The 17,698-nt window shown below is 40.4% G+C and overlaps 1 protein-coding gene across 1 annotated transcript in view; it reads left to right on the top strand.

The window, feature by feature from the left end:
• LOC102256069 (collagen alpha-4(VI) chain) overlaps nt 1-17,698 on the top strand; it is a 102,879-nt gene that overhangs the window by 36,745 nt on the left and 48,436 nt on the right. The window contains exons 9-17 of the mRNA XM_005863599.2: nt 491-816; nt 2,328-2,406; nt 4,641-4,786; nt 4,918-5,010; nt 6,584-6,637; nt 7,754-7,825; nt 8,830-8,856; nt 13,413-13,457; nt 15,653-15,706. Coding sequence (XP_005863661.1) covers nt 491-816; nt 2,328-2,406; nt 4,641-4,786; nt 4,918-5,010; nt 6,584-6,637; nt 7,754-7,825; nt 8,830-8,856; nt 13,413-13,457; nt 15,653-15,706 — 896 coding nt within the window. The remainder of the gene's footprint in view (nt 1-490; nt 817-2,327; nt 2,407-4,640; nt 4,787-4,917; nt 5,011-6,583; nt 6,638-7,753; nt 7,826-8,829; nt 8,857-13,412; nt 13,458-15,652; nt 15,707-17,698) is intronic.

The raw sequence follows: 17,698 nt of genomic DNA, 5'->3' as shown, positions 1-17,698 counted from the left end.
CTTGTCAAATATTTAATGAGCATATATCTGTATTAGGTCCTGGGAAAGTAAGATGACATAGTCCTACTATCAAGGAATCCTTGTTTGGTGGTAGAGAAGATTAAGTACAGTAAATCATAGGCATTTGATAATACACCCTGAGGAACTGGGGACATGAGTGAGAAAGAGCTTTAGGGAAGGGGTTCCTTAAACTGCTACTTGAAAGATATGTATGAGTTAACCAGACTGGGGTTGAGGGGATGGGAAAGAACATTTCAGGTAGAGGGAATAGGATTTGCAGAGGCACAGAGGTATGAAACAGTATATGTTGTATCTGTTAGCTTTTGCTGTGTAACAAACCATCCCCTAAATTAAACAATAACCATTATTTAACTTATACTTCTATGGGTAATCTGGGGTTCTTTTTTTCAGGGCAGTTTTGGTTGATATCTGGGCCTGGTCATGCATTTATAGGTGACTAATTTGATTTTTTTCTCCTCCATCTTCAAAGAATGCAACCTAGATTTGTCTGTAGCAATTGATATCTCCACTCCCACAAGGCAAGATCAGAAGAAGCTTCAAGGGTTACTGCCAGAGCTGATGCAACAGTTGGCCTTGCTTCCTAACATCAGCTGTAGTCAGATCAACACAATGTTTCGCTACTTGGTTCCTGGCTCAAATGGCCAGCTTATCTTCGACTCAGGCTTTGAGAAGTATAGTGATGAAATCATTCAGAAGTTCTTGGTTCATCAGGCTGCCAAGAGCAACCGCATGGATGTGGATTTTTTGCAGTCCCTGGGAGATAATGCGATCCACCTCTCTTTTGCTAAAGTGAAGGTAATAAATGCTGAGAACTCTTGTTATGGAACCATCAGGCAGGGTCAGGGGGTTAAGGCTTTTGTGACTGAGGCCAAGTAAACTGTTCTTCACTGGAGATCCTACAGAGAGGAAAACATAGTCCTACCCAGTAAAGACCAACAAGAAATGTACATTCATTCAGTCAACAAGTATTTACTAAGCCCAAGAGGCTCTATGTTGAATAATGCCAGCAGGGATGAAAGGATAAAGTCCCTGCCCTCAAGTTGTCCACAGTTTAGTGATCGAAGGAATGTTCCATTCCAAAAGAGAGGAAAACATAGTCCTACCCAGTAAAGACCAACAGGAAATGTACGTTGGTTCAGTCAACAAGTGTTTACTTACTAAGCCCAAGAGGCTCTATGTTGAATAATGCCAGCAGGGGTGAAAGGATAAAGTCCCTGCCCTCAAGTTGTCCACAGTTTAGTGATCGAAGGAATGTTCCATTCCAAAGACTATTAGCTCCTTATGGTCACTGATTGCCATGTAGAGTAGGGCCCATTAGTTTTCCACTCAGCACCTGGAGCTGTCTGTAGTGATAGCTGATAGCCCTCTAGTGCAGCCCACCTCGTCCCTTCTTAGTGTCCCAAAACTTTACAAGCACAAAGGTCCACAGAGATTGCAAGATCTTGTGTGACATTTATTAAGAAACAACATCTCCAATGGGGGAAAAAGGAGACTTATGTAATACTTTAAACAATAAAGAATTTAAATTAAAAAAAAAAGAAATAACATCTTCAAGTTTTAAAAGTTACATTATTTGCCCAGACTGGTGTGGCTCAGTGGTAGAGCATTGGCCCCTGCACCAAAGGGTTTTGGGTTTGATTCCTGGTCAAGGGCAGGTATCTGGGTTGTAGTTTGTCCTGGGCCCAGTTGGGGTGTGTGTGGGAGACAACCAATCGATGTGTCTCTCTCACATCGATGTTTCTCTTTCTCTATCTCCCCTGCCCCTTCCTTTCACTCTCTTTAAAAATCAATGGAAAAAATATCCTCAGGTGAGGATTGAAAAACCCCCAAACATTGATTTTTTTCCCTTCAGTCATGCATCCAATGAATTTCTTGACTAGTATAATTTACTTTTTAAAATTAAAATTTTCTGTGAGTAAAGATAGCACATTTTAATTGTAGAAAATGCAATAATACTTTTGGTATTTTTACATTGATAAAGATGAGTATTGTAAGATAATTTTTGGGAGGTATTTTTAAGTGAACACGTTAAGCTGGTCCAAATAATTATTTTTTTTGGGGGGGGGATAGGGAACTGGGGGGTGGGAAGTTGAAGTAAAAATGAATGCATAGTAAAATGAATAATGGATAGGTAAAAGGGAAGAGGGTGAAAGGCTGGATACAACCAGAAAAGCTAAACTTATCCTTGCATTTAAAAAAAATGTGCAACTTACAGCATCCATCTTCTCCATTTCCTCCCCACTTCCCTTTCTCCTTTCCCTCCCAACTTCTCCCATCCTGCCCTCACCCCTGCCCCCAAACAACAGGTCCTGTTAGTGTTTACAGATGGACTGGATGATGATTTAGAGAGACTGAAGAAAACATCTGCGCTTCTCCGAGGCAAAGGTGAGTGCACGGGGTTGCCCTGCACGGACCTCATTCCTCTCACACTGGACTCTATTAAGCCTACAGACTGTTAACCCAGGTGACAGGAGCTCAGTGCCCACCAGGCTGATACCCAGTCTCCCTCTTCGTATGAATCAGGGGGCTATGCAGGGCTGAGAGACCCTGTGGCCCACATCCCCGACACTGACCCAGGGCCTCTCTTAGCCAGGACTGACTGGTTCCCAGCTTGGCATCTGCTTTTGAGGGTGGGGAGAGGGGTGAAGGTGCAACTCCTACTCCATGCTGAGTGGGTGCTGTTAGCTCCTTTAGGCTACATAGGGGTCTATATGTCTCTTTTCCCTGAACTCTGGAATCAGCTTAAATCTGGGCCTCGCTCTTTCCACTGCCCTGCTTTCTTGTTTGCTGCTTAATTCTTTCTCTTTCTCCTTCTCCATCTCCAAGGGCTGCTCCCGGTTTATGTGGCATCTTTGTGAAATTAGAAAAAGATGCCCAGTGCTCTGGGTGGGTGCCATCCTGTGCCTGGGCTCCTGGCTCGGTGAGTGGTGCGCTGGCTGCATTTCAGCGCCCACCAGCCCCCTCCGCTGGGTGTCCTTGGGCAGTGCCTTCTGTACAGCTGCGCCTGGTTACTCTGGCCACCCCAGCCTGTGCTACGTAAAGGCTCCGAAGCAGCTCAGGGTGCACAGCCAACAGCATGACTTGTTCAAGCTCCCTTTGTCCTTCTCCCTCCTCGGTAGAGTAGGTTCATCGTGTTCTGGGGAGGATGTTTTCTCCTGGTTAACAACGCGTTGGAATATTTTTTATAATTTGCTCCCAGCTAAATTTACCAAATGGATCACTACTGGAAGTTTAAGTTGTTTCAACTTTTCTGGCAGAGATTTGGGAGTCTGTGACAAAAGACTGCAAACGTGGTCTATGTGCTGAAGCAGCAATTCCATTTCCAGGAATGTATTTTCAGGAATGATGAAGAATATGTGTGACAACTTTTAACCACAAGATTGTTAAGCTTCTTTCTTTCTTTCTTTCTTTCTTTCTTTCTTTCTTTCTTTCTTTCTTTCTTTCTTTCTTTCTTTCTTCTTTCCTTTCCTTTCCTTTCCTTTCCTTTCCTTTCCTTTCCTTTCCTTTCCTTTCCTTTCCTTTCCTTTCCTTTCCTTTCCTTTCCTTTCCTTTCCTTTCCTTTCCTTTCCTTTGTTTTCTTTTCTTTCTTTTCGCAATAGCCAAAAGCTGATGTGTATGTGAATTTACTGTTCAAAATAGTAACACTAACATTTGCTCTGAAATTCTAGAAACAGTGATTTCTAGCCAAATGTGAAGTGTCCTTGTTCACGTGTTCTCTGTTATGTGGACAAATCCAGATGACATGTTAGTGACTGATTCAGTAGAATAGGCCAGGTTATGCTGCAATACCAAGCAACTTCCAGATCTCAGTGGCTTTCAGTAGCAAGAATGTATTCAGTTGATGCCTCACGCCCACTCATATACGTGGCATGCTCTTCACTCAAGTACCCAGGCTGAAGCAAGGGTTTATTCCTGTGGCAGGAGAAAGGAAATGAGGGAAATTGCTCCCTACGCTTAACATTACTTCCAGCGAGCGACACATATCACTTCTGTACACACTTAATTGGTCAGAGCAAGTCATATGGAAGAGGAGAAAGGAAATGAGGGAAATTGCTCCCTACGCTTAACATTTCTCCCAGCGAGCGACACGTATATATCACTTCTGTACACATTTAATTGGTCAGAGCAAGCCACATGGAAAATTCTAACTTTCAAGAGATAGATGATATTTTCACAGGTAAGGAACTGAGGCTCAATGAGAGTTGATAACTTTCCCAAAGAAATAAAATCATATCATGTCCCCGTAAGGAGAGGAACCAGAATATTTGTGAATAGTTCCCATGCCACCACAGTTTCTAAGAGTAAACCACAAATCTACATCAGGAATGGGTTTCAAAGGATGTAACCTAACACAATTATAAGTGGAAACCCTCTGTGAGATAAAAAGTAGGGACCCGAAGGGAATGATGAGAGTCCTTGTGGTGCCACCTAACTGCTTAACTTTCAGCTGGTGGGATTGAAAGTATCAGACCAATTCTTCGAGAAGGAATGCCATGAGTTAGTTTTGATTTTAACAAAACTGGGAAGGGTGGGGTGATGGATGAATATCTGGGACCGAGACAGAGGCAGACCATTCAAAAGACATGCAAGTAAGTTGCCCACCTGCCGGTATCTCGAAGGATTCTCTGGACTCCTCGTTATTGGCCTGGAAGGTGTACATAAGTTGGAAGAGCTCCAGGAGCTAGAATTTGGCAGAGGATTCGCATATAATCAACCTCTGAGCATCACACTGCCATCCCTCCCACGCATCTTACTGAAGCAACTTGTAAGTATTTTTTAAAAATACCATCCACAGGGTTTTACGAACCCCGAGGGAATTTTGTCTCTTTAGTGTGTAATGTGATGTAGGTTAATAGGTTAAAAAAAATCATGTGTGATATGGGTTCTGTCTTTCAGGACACAATTTTAGAAAGAACATGCTGCAATATGTATGCAAAGTGTTTTGGAGAAGATGGGCACAGAGGTGACGGTGGGAGCCCTGGGAGGAAGGTGAGAATTTGCTGGGTGTGGATGGGGAGGGAGAGAGATGTCATTTCAGGTAGATGACTGTACGTAGATGGCTACATACCAGGCTCTCGGTGATGTCTTTAATACAGTTTTACTAATTCTACCCTCTTAATAAACTTTGGAGGTAAATGTTACTTAATGGGTTTGAAATTGAGGCTCAGAGAGGGAACATCAGTTTCCCAATGTCTCAGATACGAAGAGGGATTTTCTAATTTACGTCCCCGTCTGCCTGACTCACATTCTTTCCACTCCATTATGCTGCCTCCTTACATTTATGTGACAAATACTTTTATAGATCCTCTCACTGCTTGTCTCCAAAATTTTTGAGAAGTTTTTGCTTGTCTCCAAAATGTTCACTTGCCCATCACCTGCTTCCTTTACAGTCGCCAATGCCCCTTTCCCTCCTATCGGACCTCCTAGGCTACAGCATTAAACTCCGAGGAAGGGTGCAATCACTGGTTTGCTAGTGGTTAATTTGCATCTTTCTCTGAGTTAAGTAATAAGAAATTTACTACACACTTTTGAGGGAGAATATCTCATTAGAAATGGCCCTCAGGCATCCAGGGACACAGGGTTCTGTTCTCATAGGGACTACCGCTTCATGATTGGCTAAGGTCACAAATCCACATGTAAGGTTGAATCAAACCCCTTGGCTTTGTCCATCTTTTTACACACTCTCTTTCTAAGGCTTTCCATGAGGTTGTTGGAATGAGCTCTTAATGACCTTGGGGATCAATCTCAATTCAGAATACTATAAAAGTGTGCAATTATTTTTTGAAAAATAAATCGCAGTTATGCCTTAGCACTAGATTATTTCCCTCCTCAGGTTGTTGTGAAACATCAGACTGGAGAATGAGGAAATCAAGCTTGGGAACCTCTTGACATTTTTTTTTAAATGCAACTTAAGGACTATGCCTCAGAGGTCAAAGATGAGAGTGCTTTGAATTTTTGACTTCTCTGCTTCTGTTCGATAAAATTCAGTGGTTGGTTGTGTTGACTGTCATGTCTTTGTTGATCACAAATAGACTTATTACCACTTTTCAGACTAAATAAACAAGTCTGGCTATAAAATGGCAAGCCGAACTCTCTTAAGAATAAATGGTTTGTGTTTTTAGGCCTCTAAGAAGAAGTTAAAAATAATAAGAGAGACTAAATGGCTGAGTCCTACAGAAATAAGTAATATGGTTGGTAACACCTTTGCTTACTGGCGTTTTGTAAAACACGGTCAAAGCCCTCTTTAAGGATAACAGTTTTCCTTACACATTTAACTAGAAACTAGTTTTGTTTTGGATTTTCACAATAGAATGGCTTAAAAAGGTGTTTTAGAAAAATAAAAATAGGTTGATGTGCCAAAAATTAAGACAAACAGGTATGCAAGTTTGAAATCCACCAGGAACACTTGTTTCTATGTGTCTCTGCACATTGTGCTCAACATTTAGTAGATTCTCAATAAAATGTCAACTCAGTGAGACAAGGTTATCTACTAGTAACACTTTTTATTTCATGTAGATTTGAGAAATGAAGAGTTATTTATTTTGATTTCTTTTCCTCTCAGGGAGAGAAGGGGCCTGGTGGATTACCTGGTCATCCTGGTGAAGAAGGTGCACATGTGAGCACTAAATCTCATTTTTTTCTGTGACAGAATATGGTAAAATGGGTCAAATATTAGTAATAATTGCACTTGAGTTATGAAAGTTTTCTCATCTATGCTATTTAAAAATGGATTTAAAAAATAAAGTGGATTTAAAATATCTATGTAAAGATAACCAGGTATCATAACAAATGTCAGATGGACAAATTGTGCATCTATATAATCTCAAGGTATTTGATGAGGAAGTATGGTCATTTCGTTGTTTTAATGAGTGAATTTGTGATAACTGAAAATGTGGTCTATGTCTAATATTCATACATGTAATAGTAGTTGTTGATCCCGAGTAAATTGCAGGTAATCTGTTACTATTAATGACGTAGCCATGTTTGTAAGTATAGTCTGACGCAAGCTCATAGGGTATGCAATACTTTCTAATTTATATTTGATCAGTTTGGCAAAAGGCATGGCATCTACCATTTCCTTCCTATCTAATACCTAGATCAAAGGTTATAGTCATGACTAAAATTCAGGAAGTAATTCTTCAAATCCTGATTGGATGTCTACTGTGTGCCTGACACAGTTCAACAATATGCTGAGGGTTGGAAACCTAGAGATAAATAAATGAAACATTGTCCCTGTCACCAAGAAGCTCACAACATGGCAGGAATTAATATAACACAAAAACAGTAACACACAACATAAGAGAAAAGGCTTCTTAGAAGAGGAGGCGACAAGTAATCCATACCTTAGGAATGGGCAGGATTTCACCCAGAAGACAAAGAGTGAAATAGTGGTTTATTCTTCATGGGACTACAAGGAAACCACCTAGTTTTAGCTTCCTGGAGGAAATGTTTGGACACACCTCTCTTTTGTTTGAAGGTTGACATTTTGCCCATGTGGCTTGACTGAATTAATCGAAATTATAGATAATTTGGATTTGTATGATTTGGGGTTACCGATGTGGATTGTTGATGGATGAACATTCCGATTGCCTCGCTGGTGACCAGTCAGGTCTCTGAGGATGTAGGAGTAATTGTAAGGACTGTGTCGTATTTTAGTCATTCGTATGGTCATTATTGCTGGTTTGAAGTGGTTGGGTGCTTGACTGTCTCCACGTGCAACTTCATTTCACAGGGAGCACGAGGGCCCCAAGGTTTTCCTGGACCCCGAGGTGAGGAAGGATGCCCGGGTATGAGAGGACTGAAGGTAAGTGTGACCTCGAACTGTGGATACCCACCCAAGGGGTATCACGGCTCCTCTTGAGATGGAGGGTTTCCCAGAAGTTGAGCCTGAGAAAAGGAATCAAGTGCAAATAGTTTCCTAGGAGGTGATCTCGGTAAACGCTAGCAGGCAGCGGAGCAGCTAGACAGGGTGAGAAGGTGGCCTGTTGATTAGATTACCACCAAGGGTAGATAGAGCTTAATCCTGCTGAGGAACTCTGGCAGCCAACACCGAACGTGCACCTCGTTGTTATCCCACTCAAGGGGTGAGGGAGCTGGGGTATTCGTACACCAAATCCTATCAGGTGTTAGTTGAGGGCTGCTCCTGGAGGGTGGGCATGCCCAGCACTTACGTTCAGTGTGTATACGGGCTCTGGCACCAGAAAAGAACCCAGGGAAAGAGTCACAGTACAGGCCGTTGGAAGGTGGGCTTGCGAACACTGAAATTTTCAGTGCTAAAGGGTAATTGGTGGGGCACTCTTTGTGAGTGGCTGCATTCAATATCTCTTAACCTTCCAGGTTTAGGGAATCTCCTGTAATAAGGACAGAAAAAAAGTTTCTACCATCCCAGAGTCCTATAGAGAGTTTTTCTGACCACAATGACCATATTCTGTGTTTTTAAACAAGTTACTCTTTCCATTAATTTGTTCTGTTGTTCCTAGAAGCCCTCTCATGTGTGTTAGTCAGTGTACTGTCATTTTTGTTTGAAAAATGATTGTTGTAATCATAAGTAGTAGGTCGCTGCTGTTGCCTGCTCACCCCCACTATGTGAGGAGTTGTAAGGTGCAATTTTCTTCCAAGTCCCAAGCACAGGAAAGTGGCAGTAATCAGAGCACCGTGATGTCCATTCCAGGCGCTGGAAAAGAAATCTTCCTTTTGATCTAATAATTGCACTTTTTTGAAACCAGGGAACATACAGTTTCCTAAGTGAAACAGTGTTTTAAAAAATGGAATTCAAGCTCAATTCTTTTTATTTCTTCCTAACTCTAGGGAGCACGAGGATTTCCAGGAGAGAAGGTAGGTGACTTTCTTCCCTCTTCTTACCCTGGAGAGCAATTTCTTTGGGAAATAAAATACTGAGTCATTAAAGTAAATATGTCCAGTTGCTTTTCCTTTGCTTGAGTGTGGTAGGGCTTAAAACTTTTAGGTGAGGGGATGTGTCAGATGTTATTCAGAGCCAAGCTAATGAATGGCTATTTGTAAGACAAATTTCAGGTTTAAGGTAGTGATATGTGTGTGTGAGCCAGTGTTTCTTATGATTCGATAAAGCTTTCACAACTTGAAAAGCATGATTTACTTCTCTTACTCCATCAGGTCCAAACACTCACCTTGACTTTGATATCTTACATAACCCCTTCCTGCCTGTCCATTCTTATTTTCCAGTACATTAAACAGTGCACACTCCTTGATTTAATCAGGCAGGCATCCTTGCCGCTCCAGGAGCAATCCAAAATTTTCTCTCCCAATTTGCCTCAAGTAGTGCCCTGTATCCTTCCTTCCCCTTCCTAAATGCTAGTTCTCAAGGCCCACTCAACAGTCCTCTTTGATTACTTTGCCCGTATTCATTTCTCTGTTCTGTGATTTAGGACTTGGAACTTACCATCTGCCCCTCATGATATAGTGAGCACCCATGTATGTAACATACATATCATGTTGTTTCATATATATGTGAAACACACACATATATACACAATCGTATACATAATACCCAGTGTTTTTGTTTGTAGTGGTGATGGGGCATTTACTCAGATTATTAGATTACTGTGGACCGGGAGAAACCCAGTAATCGACCACTAGTCATATGTAGTGGGTAAAATCTAGAATTTTATGCTTGAGTTGCACACTCAACTTGCAATGTTCATTGTCACATGATGCAGCCCTCAGCTTGGTCTCACCCTCAGAGCCGTGGGTCTTTCTAATTTTCTGTCTGGGATTGCTATTTGAGTCTATAGTTTTTGGTTGTTTTAAAATCTCCACCCTCTCCTGCCTTGATTTACACTAGAAGTCAGTGAATTTTGCAGGTGATTTAAAAAAGACAAAGTCAGTTGAGGCTGAATAGCACAATACTCATGAGTCATATTGCCTGGGGTTAAATCCAGACCGGTGACCTGACACAGATTATGAAATTTATTTGTGCCCTAATTTCCTCATCTGTAAAATGGGGATGAGAATAGTATGTACCCAAAGGGCTGCGAGAAATGAAATGAGCTAATCCACGTAAAGTGCTTACTAGAGTGTCTGACACATAGTAAATATTTAATAAATTTTAGTTATTAATTATTATTGCTATTCTTTTGAGCATGTGACTATGAGTGGATTGATCTTTTGTGGTTTAGTGTCATTCTGGCATCATTTCAATATAACAATATTTGGGAAGAGTAGCTTATTGATGGACATGTGGAGCAGTGATATGTGTGTGTGTGTGTGTGTGTGTGTGTGTGTGTGTGTATTTTCACTTCAAGTCCTGCTAACTCTATAATAATTGAGCCACCATATTTATCACATGATGATCTGAAAGAGCTGGTCCTGAATTCAAAGTATGGTTGGAGGGATTGGTCAAGATGGGTGTCAAATGGAAGAGGGACATTACGACAGGGCTAGTAAGAAGTGAACTGGCACAATAAGGGAATAACTTTACACTCAGATTCAGAAGCAAAGTATCCATTTTCTCATTCATTTATTAAGAAACTAGAGGCCTGGTGCCCGCATGGGAGGGGTCCGGCCAACCCGCCCCTATCAGCTGGCTGGGGGGAGGGCACATGGAGGTTGGCCGACTGGCCCCACCCCGGAGCGTACTTGGCTGTACTTGGGTTTAAAAAAAAAAAGCCTGAAAGTTGATTTCCTCATGGGGACAGTAGGAGCAAATCAATATTTCACATGTGTATAATGCAATGTATCCTGCGTGCAAAACTCTGAATTTTTTTCAGAAGATATTTTAAAATAAACATGTTAACTATCATTTTGAAACAGTTGGCAAACTGAAGGGCCCATAATGTAAAAGTGATTGCATACTTGATCATATGTCACTATGCAATTGTTTTGAAACAGTTGGCAAACTGAAGGGCCCATAATGTGAAAGTGATTGCATACTTGATCAGATGTCACTATGCAATTGCCAGTTTTTATTTTTTAAATCTTTATTGTTCAGATTACATTTGTTCCTCTTTTTTTTCCCCCCATAACTCCCCTTCTCCCAGTTCCCGCCCCACCTTCCGCCCTCACTCCCCACCCACTGTCCTCATCCATAGGTGCACGATTTTTGTCCAGTCTCTTCCTGCATCTCCCATTTCCCTTTCCCCCCCAAGAATAGTCAGTCCATTCCCTTTCTATGTCCCTGATTCATTATAATCACCAGTTCATTCTGTACATCAGATTATTTATTCACTTGGTTCTTAGATTCACTTGTTGATAGATGCATGTTTGTTGTTCACAATTTGTATCTTTACCTTTTTCTTCTTCCTCTTCTTAAAGGATACCTTTCAGCATTTCGTATAATACTGGTTTAGTGGTGATGAACTCCTTTAGCTTTTCCTTATCTGTGAAGCTCTTTATCTGACCTTCAATTCTGAATGATAGCTTTGCTGGATAAAGTATTCTTGGTTGTAGGTTCTTGGTATTCAGCACTTTGAATATTTCTTGCCATTCCCTTCTGGCCTGCAAAGTTTCTGTTGAGAAATCAGCTGACAGTCGTATGGGTATTCCCTTGTAGGTAATTGAGTCTCTTTCTCTTGCTGCTTTTAAGATTCTCTCTTTGTCTTTTGCTCTTGGCATTTTAATTATGATGTGTCTTGGTGTGGTCCTCTTTGGATTCCTTTTGTTTGGGGTTCTCTGCGCTTCTTGGACCTGTAAGTCCATTTCTTTCACCAGGTGGGGGAAGTTTTCTGCCATTATTTCTTCAAATAGGTTTTCAATATCTTGCTGTCTCTCATCTTCTGGCACCCCAATTATTCTGATGTTTGTACGCTTGAAGCTGTCCCAGAGGCTCCTTACACTATCTTCGTATTTTCGGATTCTTTTTTCATTTTGCTTTTCCGGTTGGGTGTTTTTTGCTTCTTCGCATTTCAAATCTTTGGCTTGATTCTTGCGCTCCTCTGGTCTGCTATTGGGTGTCTGTATAATATTCTTTATTTCAGTCCGTGTATGCTTAATTTCTAGTTGGTTCTTTATCATAGCATCGAGGGTCTCATTAGTTTTCGTGACTCTCTCCTCAAGTTTATTGACAGCTTCTAGCACATTTTTGCAAGCCCTCAAAATTGCGATTTTTAGCTCTATATCCTCCATTTCTGTCATGTTTTTTTGTCTCCGCATTTTTTATGCTTTCTTGGTGCACCCCCTAGTGGTCTTTGTGCGCAGTCTTGTTCTAGTTGAGCCTTGATTGTTGTAGTTAATACTAGAGGGATTTGACCACCAGGCCGACTGGCTGTGAGAATCAGCTGTGTCTGCTGCAGTGGGAAAACTTCTGTCCTCTGGGGGGGCGCTAATCTAGCCTTTGCCTGCGGCGATCCGGCAAATGGCTCTGCGCAGGGCTTGGGCGGGGCGGGCTCAACAGGGCGGGCGGAGGGAGCCGTTATGGTGCCCTCAGTCCTGTTCCCAGAGGCTCTGCTTCTCAGAACCCCCGGAACCGCTGCAAACCTCGGAGGGAAAGCTGCCTTCCAACTGATGCCAGACACTCCCGCTTCTCCCGTTTGGGTCCGAGTCCCCAGCGATTCGCCCGTATCTGGAGCTCAGAGTCTGAGACTCCCCCCTGACCGAAAACGACAACCGCGCTCTCAGCCACCAGCCCGCTTTGCGCGCGCACCTCCGCACCTGAGTTTTTTCCACACTGCGCCTCCTCTGAGCCTCGGTGTGCTGTTATTTTTCCTTCTAGTTGAAGAGTCTCTCCTCAGCCAGCCTTCCTGTGGTTCTGGGTGATGTCCGTTCCGTCTTTTAGTTGTATTTTTGAAGTGGTTGTTTGCGGCAGCAGTCTCCGGTGTTTACCTATGCCGCCATCTTGGTCTCCTCCCAGTTTTTATTCTTATCTAGTTCAGGTTTTCGTTTCTTTTCTCAAGGGCCTTCTTAATTGTAAGTCTCCCCAAATGCACACATATGGATACACTCCCATTTAGTTCCTTCTTAATGTAAGATCATCCAGATTTCCATTATGCAGATTAATTCAGGCATATTTGCTGGTATTTTTAAATTAACAAAAGTCAATGACAAAAGGGCCATCTTTAACATGCAGATAACCAATGGGAAATGTTTCATTCAGTCTTCTGAAAGAATTATTTTGTTTGTCCAGCACAAAAGTTTAAATGGAAGTCCTTCAATCCATTCACAATTTGAATTGTTTTCCTTCTATCTTTTACTTTGGCCCCTGAAACTACTAGGAAAAAAATAGTATATAACACCAATGACTATTTCAGAAAGAAAATAATCATTGCTTTATAATGATTGAATGCAGTATGTAAACACTGCTTGGGAAGCTCTAGATTCTTCTAACTGAAAAAAAATATTAGTATGGAAATGAACATCAAAGCAATAACCATGTACACCTGGTCCTCTCGTCTCTAACCTTCTCATCCTTTGCTCCACAGGGCAACCCTGGTGAAGAAGGTGTTGATGGCTTGGATGGAGAACAGGTACAGAAAGTTTCTCATTCTATGTTCCTCCCTCTATGAGTTTGCATTTGTACCCTCTATTCATACATTTCACAATTAGTCTAGAAAAAAAATTTAAACAATTTTTTAATTGATTTTTTACAGAGAAGAAGGGAGAGAGTTAGAAACATCAATGAGAGAGGCAGCTACTGGGGATGTGCCCGCAACCAAGGTATATGCCCTTGGCTGGAATCGAACCTGGGACCCTTCAGTCCGCAGGCTGACGCTCTATCCACTGAGCCAAGCTGGTCAGGGCTAGAAATTTTTTTTTAAAAAAATGTGTTTTTATTGATTTTAGAGAGAGAGGAAGGAAGAGGGAGAGAGAGAGAAACATCAGTGATGAGAGAGAATCATGGATCGGCTGCCTCCTGCATGCCCCACATAGGGGATTGAGCCCACAACCCGGGCATGTGCCCTGACTGGGAATCAAACCAGCGATCTCTTGATGCATAGGACGATGCTCAATCCACTGAGCCACACCGTCTGAGCAGTCTAGAAACCTTTAACATGTATGCTCAACAATGTCTAAAGTTAATTTATATATTTGCCCTTATCTTCAGAATAGAAGGACCTTAGAAACATAGCTCTAACTAGCTGCCTCCTGTATTACATGTTATTGCCCAGTTTTTTATTTCCATATTTTTGTTAAATTCTACTAACTATACACTTTAATTATTGTGTTATTTAGTCAATGCTTATCTAGCTTAACCCCCATATTTTACTACTATTACTGATGCCTTCAAAAGAACATGAAAAGGTCATGTTTCTTTTGTCTACGGTAGGACTTTTAAAGAATTTCCTTTAATGAAGTTCATAAACTCCTTTGTTTTTTTCTGCAAATCTCTTTATTTTATCTTTTTTTTTTTTCTTGAAGGACAGTTCTTGGGTAAACATTTTTTCCCCCAGCACTTTGAAATGTAATTTCATAGTTTCTGGCTTGTGTTTCTCTGTCTTTCGTTATTGCTCTTAAGACGTTATCCATCAAACTAATTGTTCCTTGGTCAGCAATCTTAAAAAAGATATATATATATCAGGCTGCTTTAATATTTCCCCTTTGTTCCTAGTGTACTGCAGTTTAAATATGATGTGCAGGTGTGGGTTTCTTTTTATTTATCTGCTTGGGACTTATTAGGCTTTTGAATCTGAGCATTTGTGCCTTCTATGTTTTAGAAAATCCTTAGCAAATAATCGTTTAAAAATTTTTATCTTTTAAATTTTCTCTATTATCTCTTTATGGAAGTCTAATTAAAAATTTGTGAGACTTTCTCATTCTATACTCAATGTCTCTTAACCTCTCCTTCATAGTTCCTATTTCTTTGTCTTTCTGTGCTACATTCTGAATAATTTCTTTAGTTTCTAATTCACTAATCCTTATGTCACTTTGTTTAATATACCTTTTCACCTGTCAATTAGATTTTTAATCTCAATTATTCAAATTTTCACTTCAAAAAGTTCTATTTTATTCTTTTTCAGATCTTCTTGTTTTTTTTTAAAATAGTTGCTTCTTTTCTTTTCTTTTTTTAAAAAAAATTCTTTTCTTACTTATTTAACTTATTAAATCTACTTATTTTATATTTTGTATATGATGAGCCCGATACCTATAGTCATTGTAGTCTGATTTTGTTGTCTGTTGTTTCTGCTGGTTCCCCTATCCTGGTGTCTCTTACATGTATGTTGTGACTTTTGACGTAAACTCAATTTTAATTGAATTTTTAATTTATCTCTGAGGAGTTATTAGGCCCGAGCTGAAGGTTGTTTGCTTCTGCCATGTCTTTGGTGGCACCACCTCCTAGGACCACTTTAAAAAAAAGGATCAGCTTGTGGTCTTTCACACTCAACACAGTGAGCAGAAGTCCTTACGACAGCCGATGGCTATTACTTCTGTTGATTCCTGCTTTCTCTTTGTTCTGAACTCTAAGGATTTCTCTCTTTCTCCCTCTCTTTTTTTCTAAATCAGCTCATCAATGTATGTAAAATATTTTAAAATTTGTTTCCTGTAATTTTAGATCGCTTTTCAAAGGGTCAGGATTGTTCAGGGCTTCTATAGAAGTCTGTCCCATATTCAGAAGTAGAATGGTAAATAAACTTTCTACCATTGGCTAGAATGTGAAACTATGTGAAAAACATTTCTGATGTGACCAATATAACAGAGATTCTTTGTATATTTATGTATTTAGGGTAATCGTGGAATCCCAGGATCATCTGGAGAAAAAGGGAATCGGGGAAATCGGGTAAAGTATGAGGATATTTTGTCTCAAGTTTCTACTGGTTAAACTGACCTTGACAGTTTATTTTTAAGTTTTGGGAAAGAATCATCTAGTAGTGCTTAACTACTAGGTAGGGAGCTAGAGGGCAATAAGTATTAGATGACTATTTGGAACCTATAACTTAAGGCCTGAATCTGCTGTTAGTGAAATGAGTAATGTAAACCAAGTTACTTAGTTGTTGTTTTTTTTTTGCTTTTATTTTGTTTTGTTTTTTGGTGTCAGAACCATAATTGTCATTCCCGATCTCACTAGCTTTTATGTTTCCCTGTTGCCAATGATTCGGTCTTATATCCAAGGCCTTTCAACAACATTCTTCACTTGGTAAAGAAGTGTCTTGGTAAAGAAATAATCTTGGTAAAGAAATGCCCTTCTTAGGATTAAGAAGTACAAATTGACAGTCATAAAATAGTCACAGAGATGTAAAGTACAGTGTAGGGAATATAGTCAATAATATTGTAACAACTATATAGTGTCAGGTGGACACTAGGATTGTCAGGGTGATCACTTTGTAAGTTACGTAAATATGTAATCATTATGTTGTACACCTAAAACCGATATAATATTATATGTTCATTGTAATTGAAAAATAATAAAAAGAGAGGAATCCTTCCCAGTCAAATTATACTACTCATTGTCCCCTGAAGTTTCGTATGCAGCCCACCTCTGTGTCTTGGCTCATGCTAGGTACCGCATCCTGCAATGTCGTTTCTCTGCCTCCATCCTCAGTGCTTATTTTATGACCACTTTTTCTTCAACTTCCAGCTCCTGCCGTTCCTCCTCATGATGCCCTCATTGACCATGTTAGTCAGAGATCTCCCCCTTCTCTATATTCTCCCAATGTACATTATTTATACTATCTGCTTAACAGTGACTATATATTGCCTCATGCTGATATTTGTATTTCTATGTAAGAGAAGGCGTATGTACTAAACTCTCCCTTCCAATGCCCATGGCAGACATTACTAATTAATTATAGAATACAGCCTGAAGGATCCACGTCAGCATGGTACTAAAAGCAGCTTCTGTTGCTTGATTGAATTGGATAACGGGGATGACACTTATTTACTTATGTTTTTTGGTACCCCACATGGAATTAGACTTTACTGAAAGGCGTGGATTGATTTCCTGATAAGTGAAATAGGAACTCACAAGAATTGGCTCTTTATTGAGGTTTAATTTCCAACCTGCAGTTTGTCAATCAGATTTTGGAGAAGGTGGAGGTCACCATACTTTCTTCAAGACTGGAAAGCCTTTATTTTTCATTGAATATAATGAAATTCAATAAACTTCAAGTGTTTTCTACCTGTAGGGCATTTTGCTAGACACAAATTAGAGTTCAGAGGTGAATAAGTCATGATTATGACCAACAGACAGCTTATTAACTGGTACAGGAGATAAGGTTTTTGTAGGAGGAACTACAATTCAAGATAGGATAAAATAAAGGCTGTAAGAATGGTGCAAATAGAGAATGAATAGGAGCACAGTGACTTGGAGAGGAATCTAAAATAGAGTGGTGTTTCTTCATCTAATCAATCATCAAGATTTGAGCATCTATTGTAATTTAGGCATGGCTGTAGAATGGGGAGCATTCTGTATCTCAGAATTGGCTTCTATGGGGGAGAGATAGGTAATGAAATAATCATAGAAATAGATTTAAGATTACTGGGGAGATAAATGCATGAAGGAGAGATAATGACAGGGGGATCTGATCCAGGCTGTGTAGTCAGGAAGGCTTCTTGGAGCGAGTAAAGATGGAATGAAATTTAAAGGATGAGTAACAACCAGATGATTAGGGGGAGGAAAAGGGAGCAAGAGACCAACCTTCCATACTTAGTTAGGTCTGTGGCATTTGAGAATAGTGCTGAAGGGTGGAGAGGACTCTGGCATTCCAGGACACACAGGAAATCAAGATTTTTTAAAAAAATATTTTTATTGATTTCAGAGAGGAAGGGAGAG

The sequence above is a fragment of the Myotis brandtii genome, unplaced genomic scaffold, assembly GCF_000412655.1.
Source record: "Myotis brandtii unplaced genomic scaffold, ASM41265v1 scaffold18, whole genome shotgun sequence".
Taxonomy (NCBI): domain Eukaryota; kingdom Metazoa; phylum Chordata; class Mammalia; order Chiroptera; family Vespertilionidae; genus Myotis; species Myotis brandtii.
The sequence above is the reverse complement of the archived record's forward strand: the minus strand, read 5'-3'. Positions and strand labels throughout refer to the sequence as shown.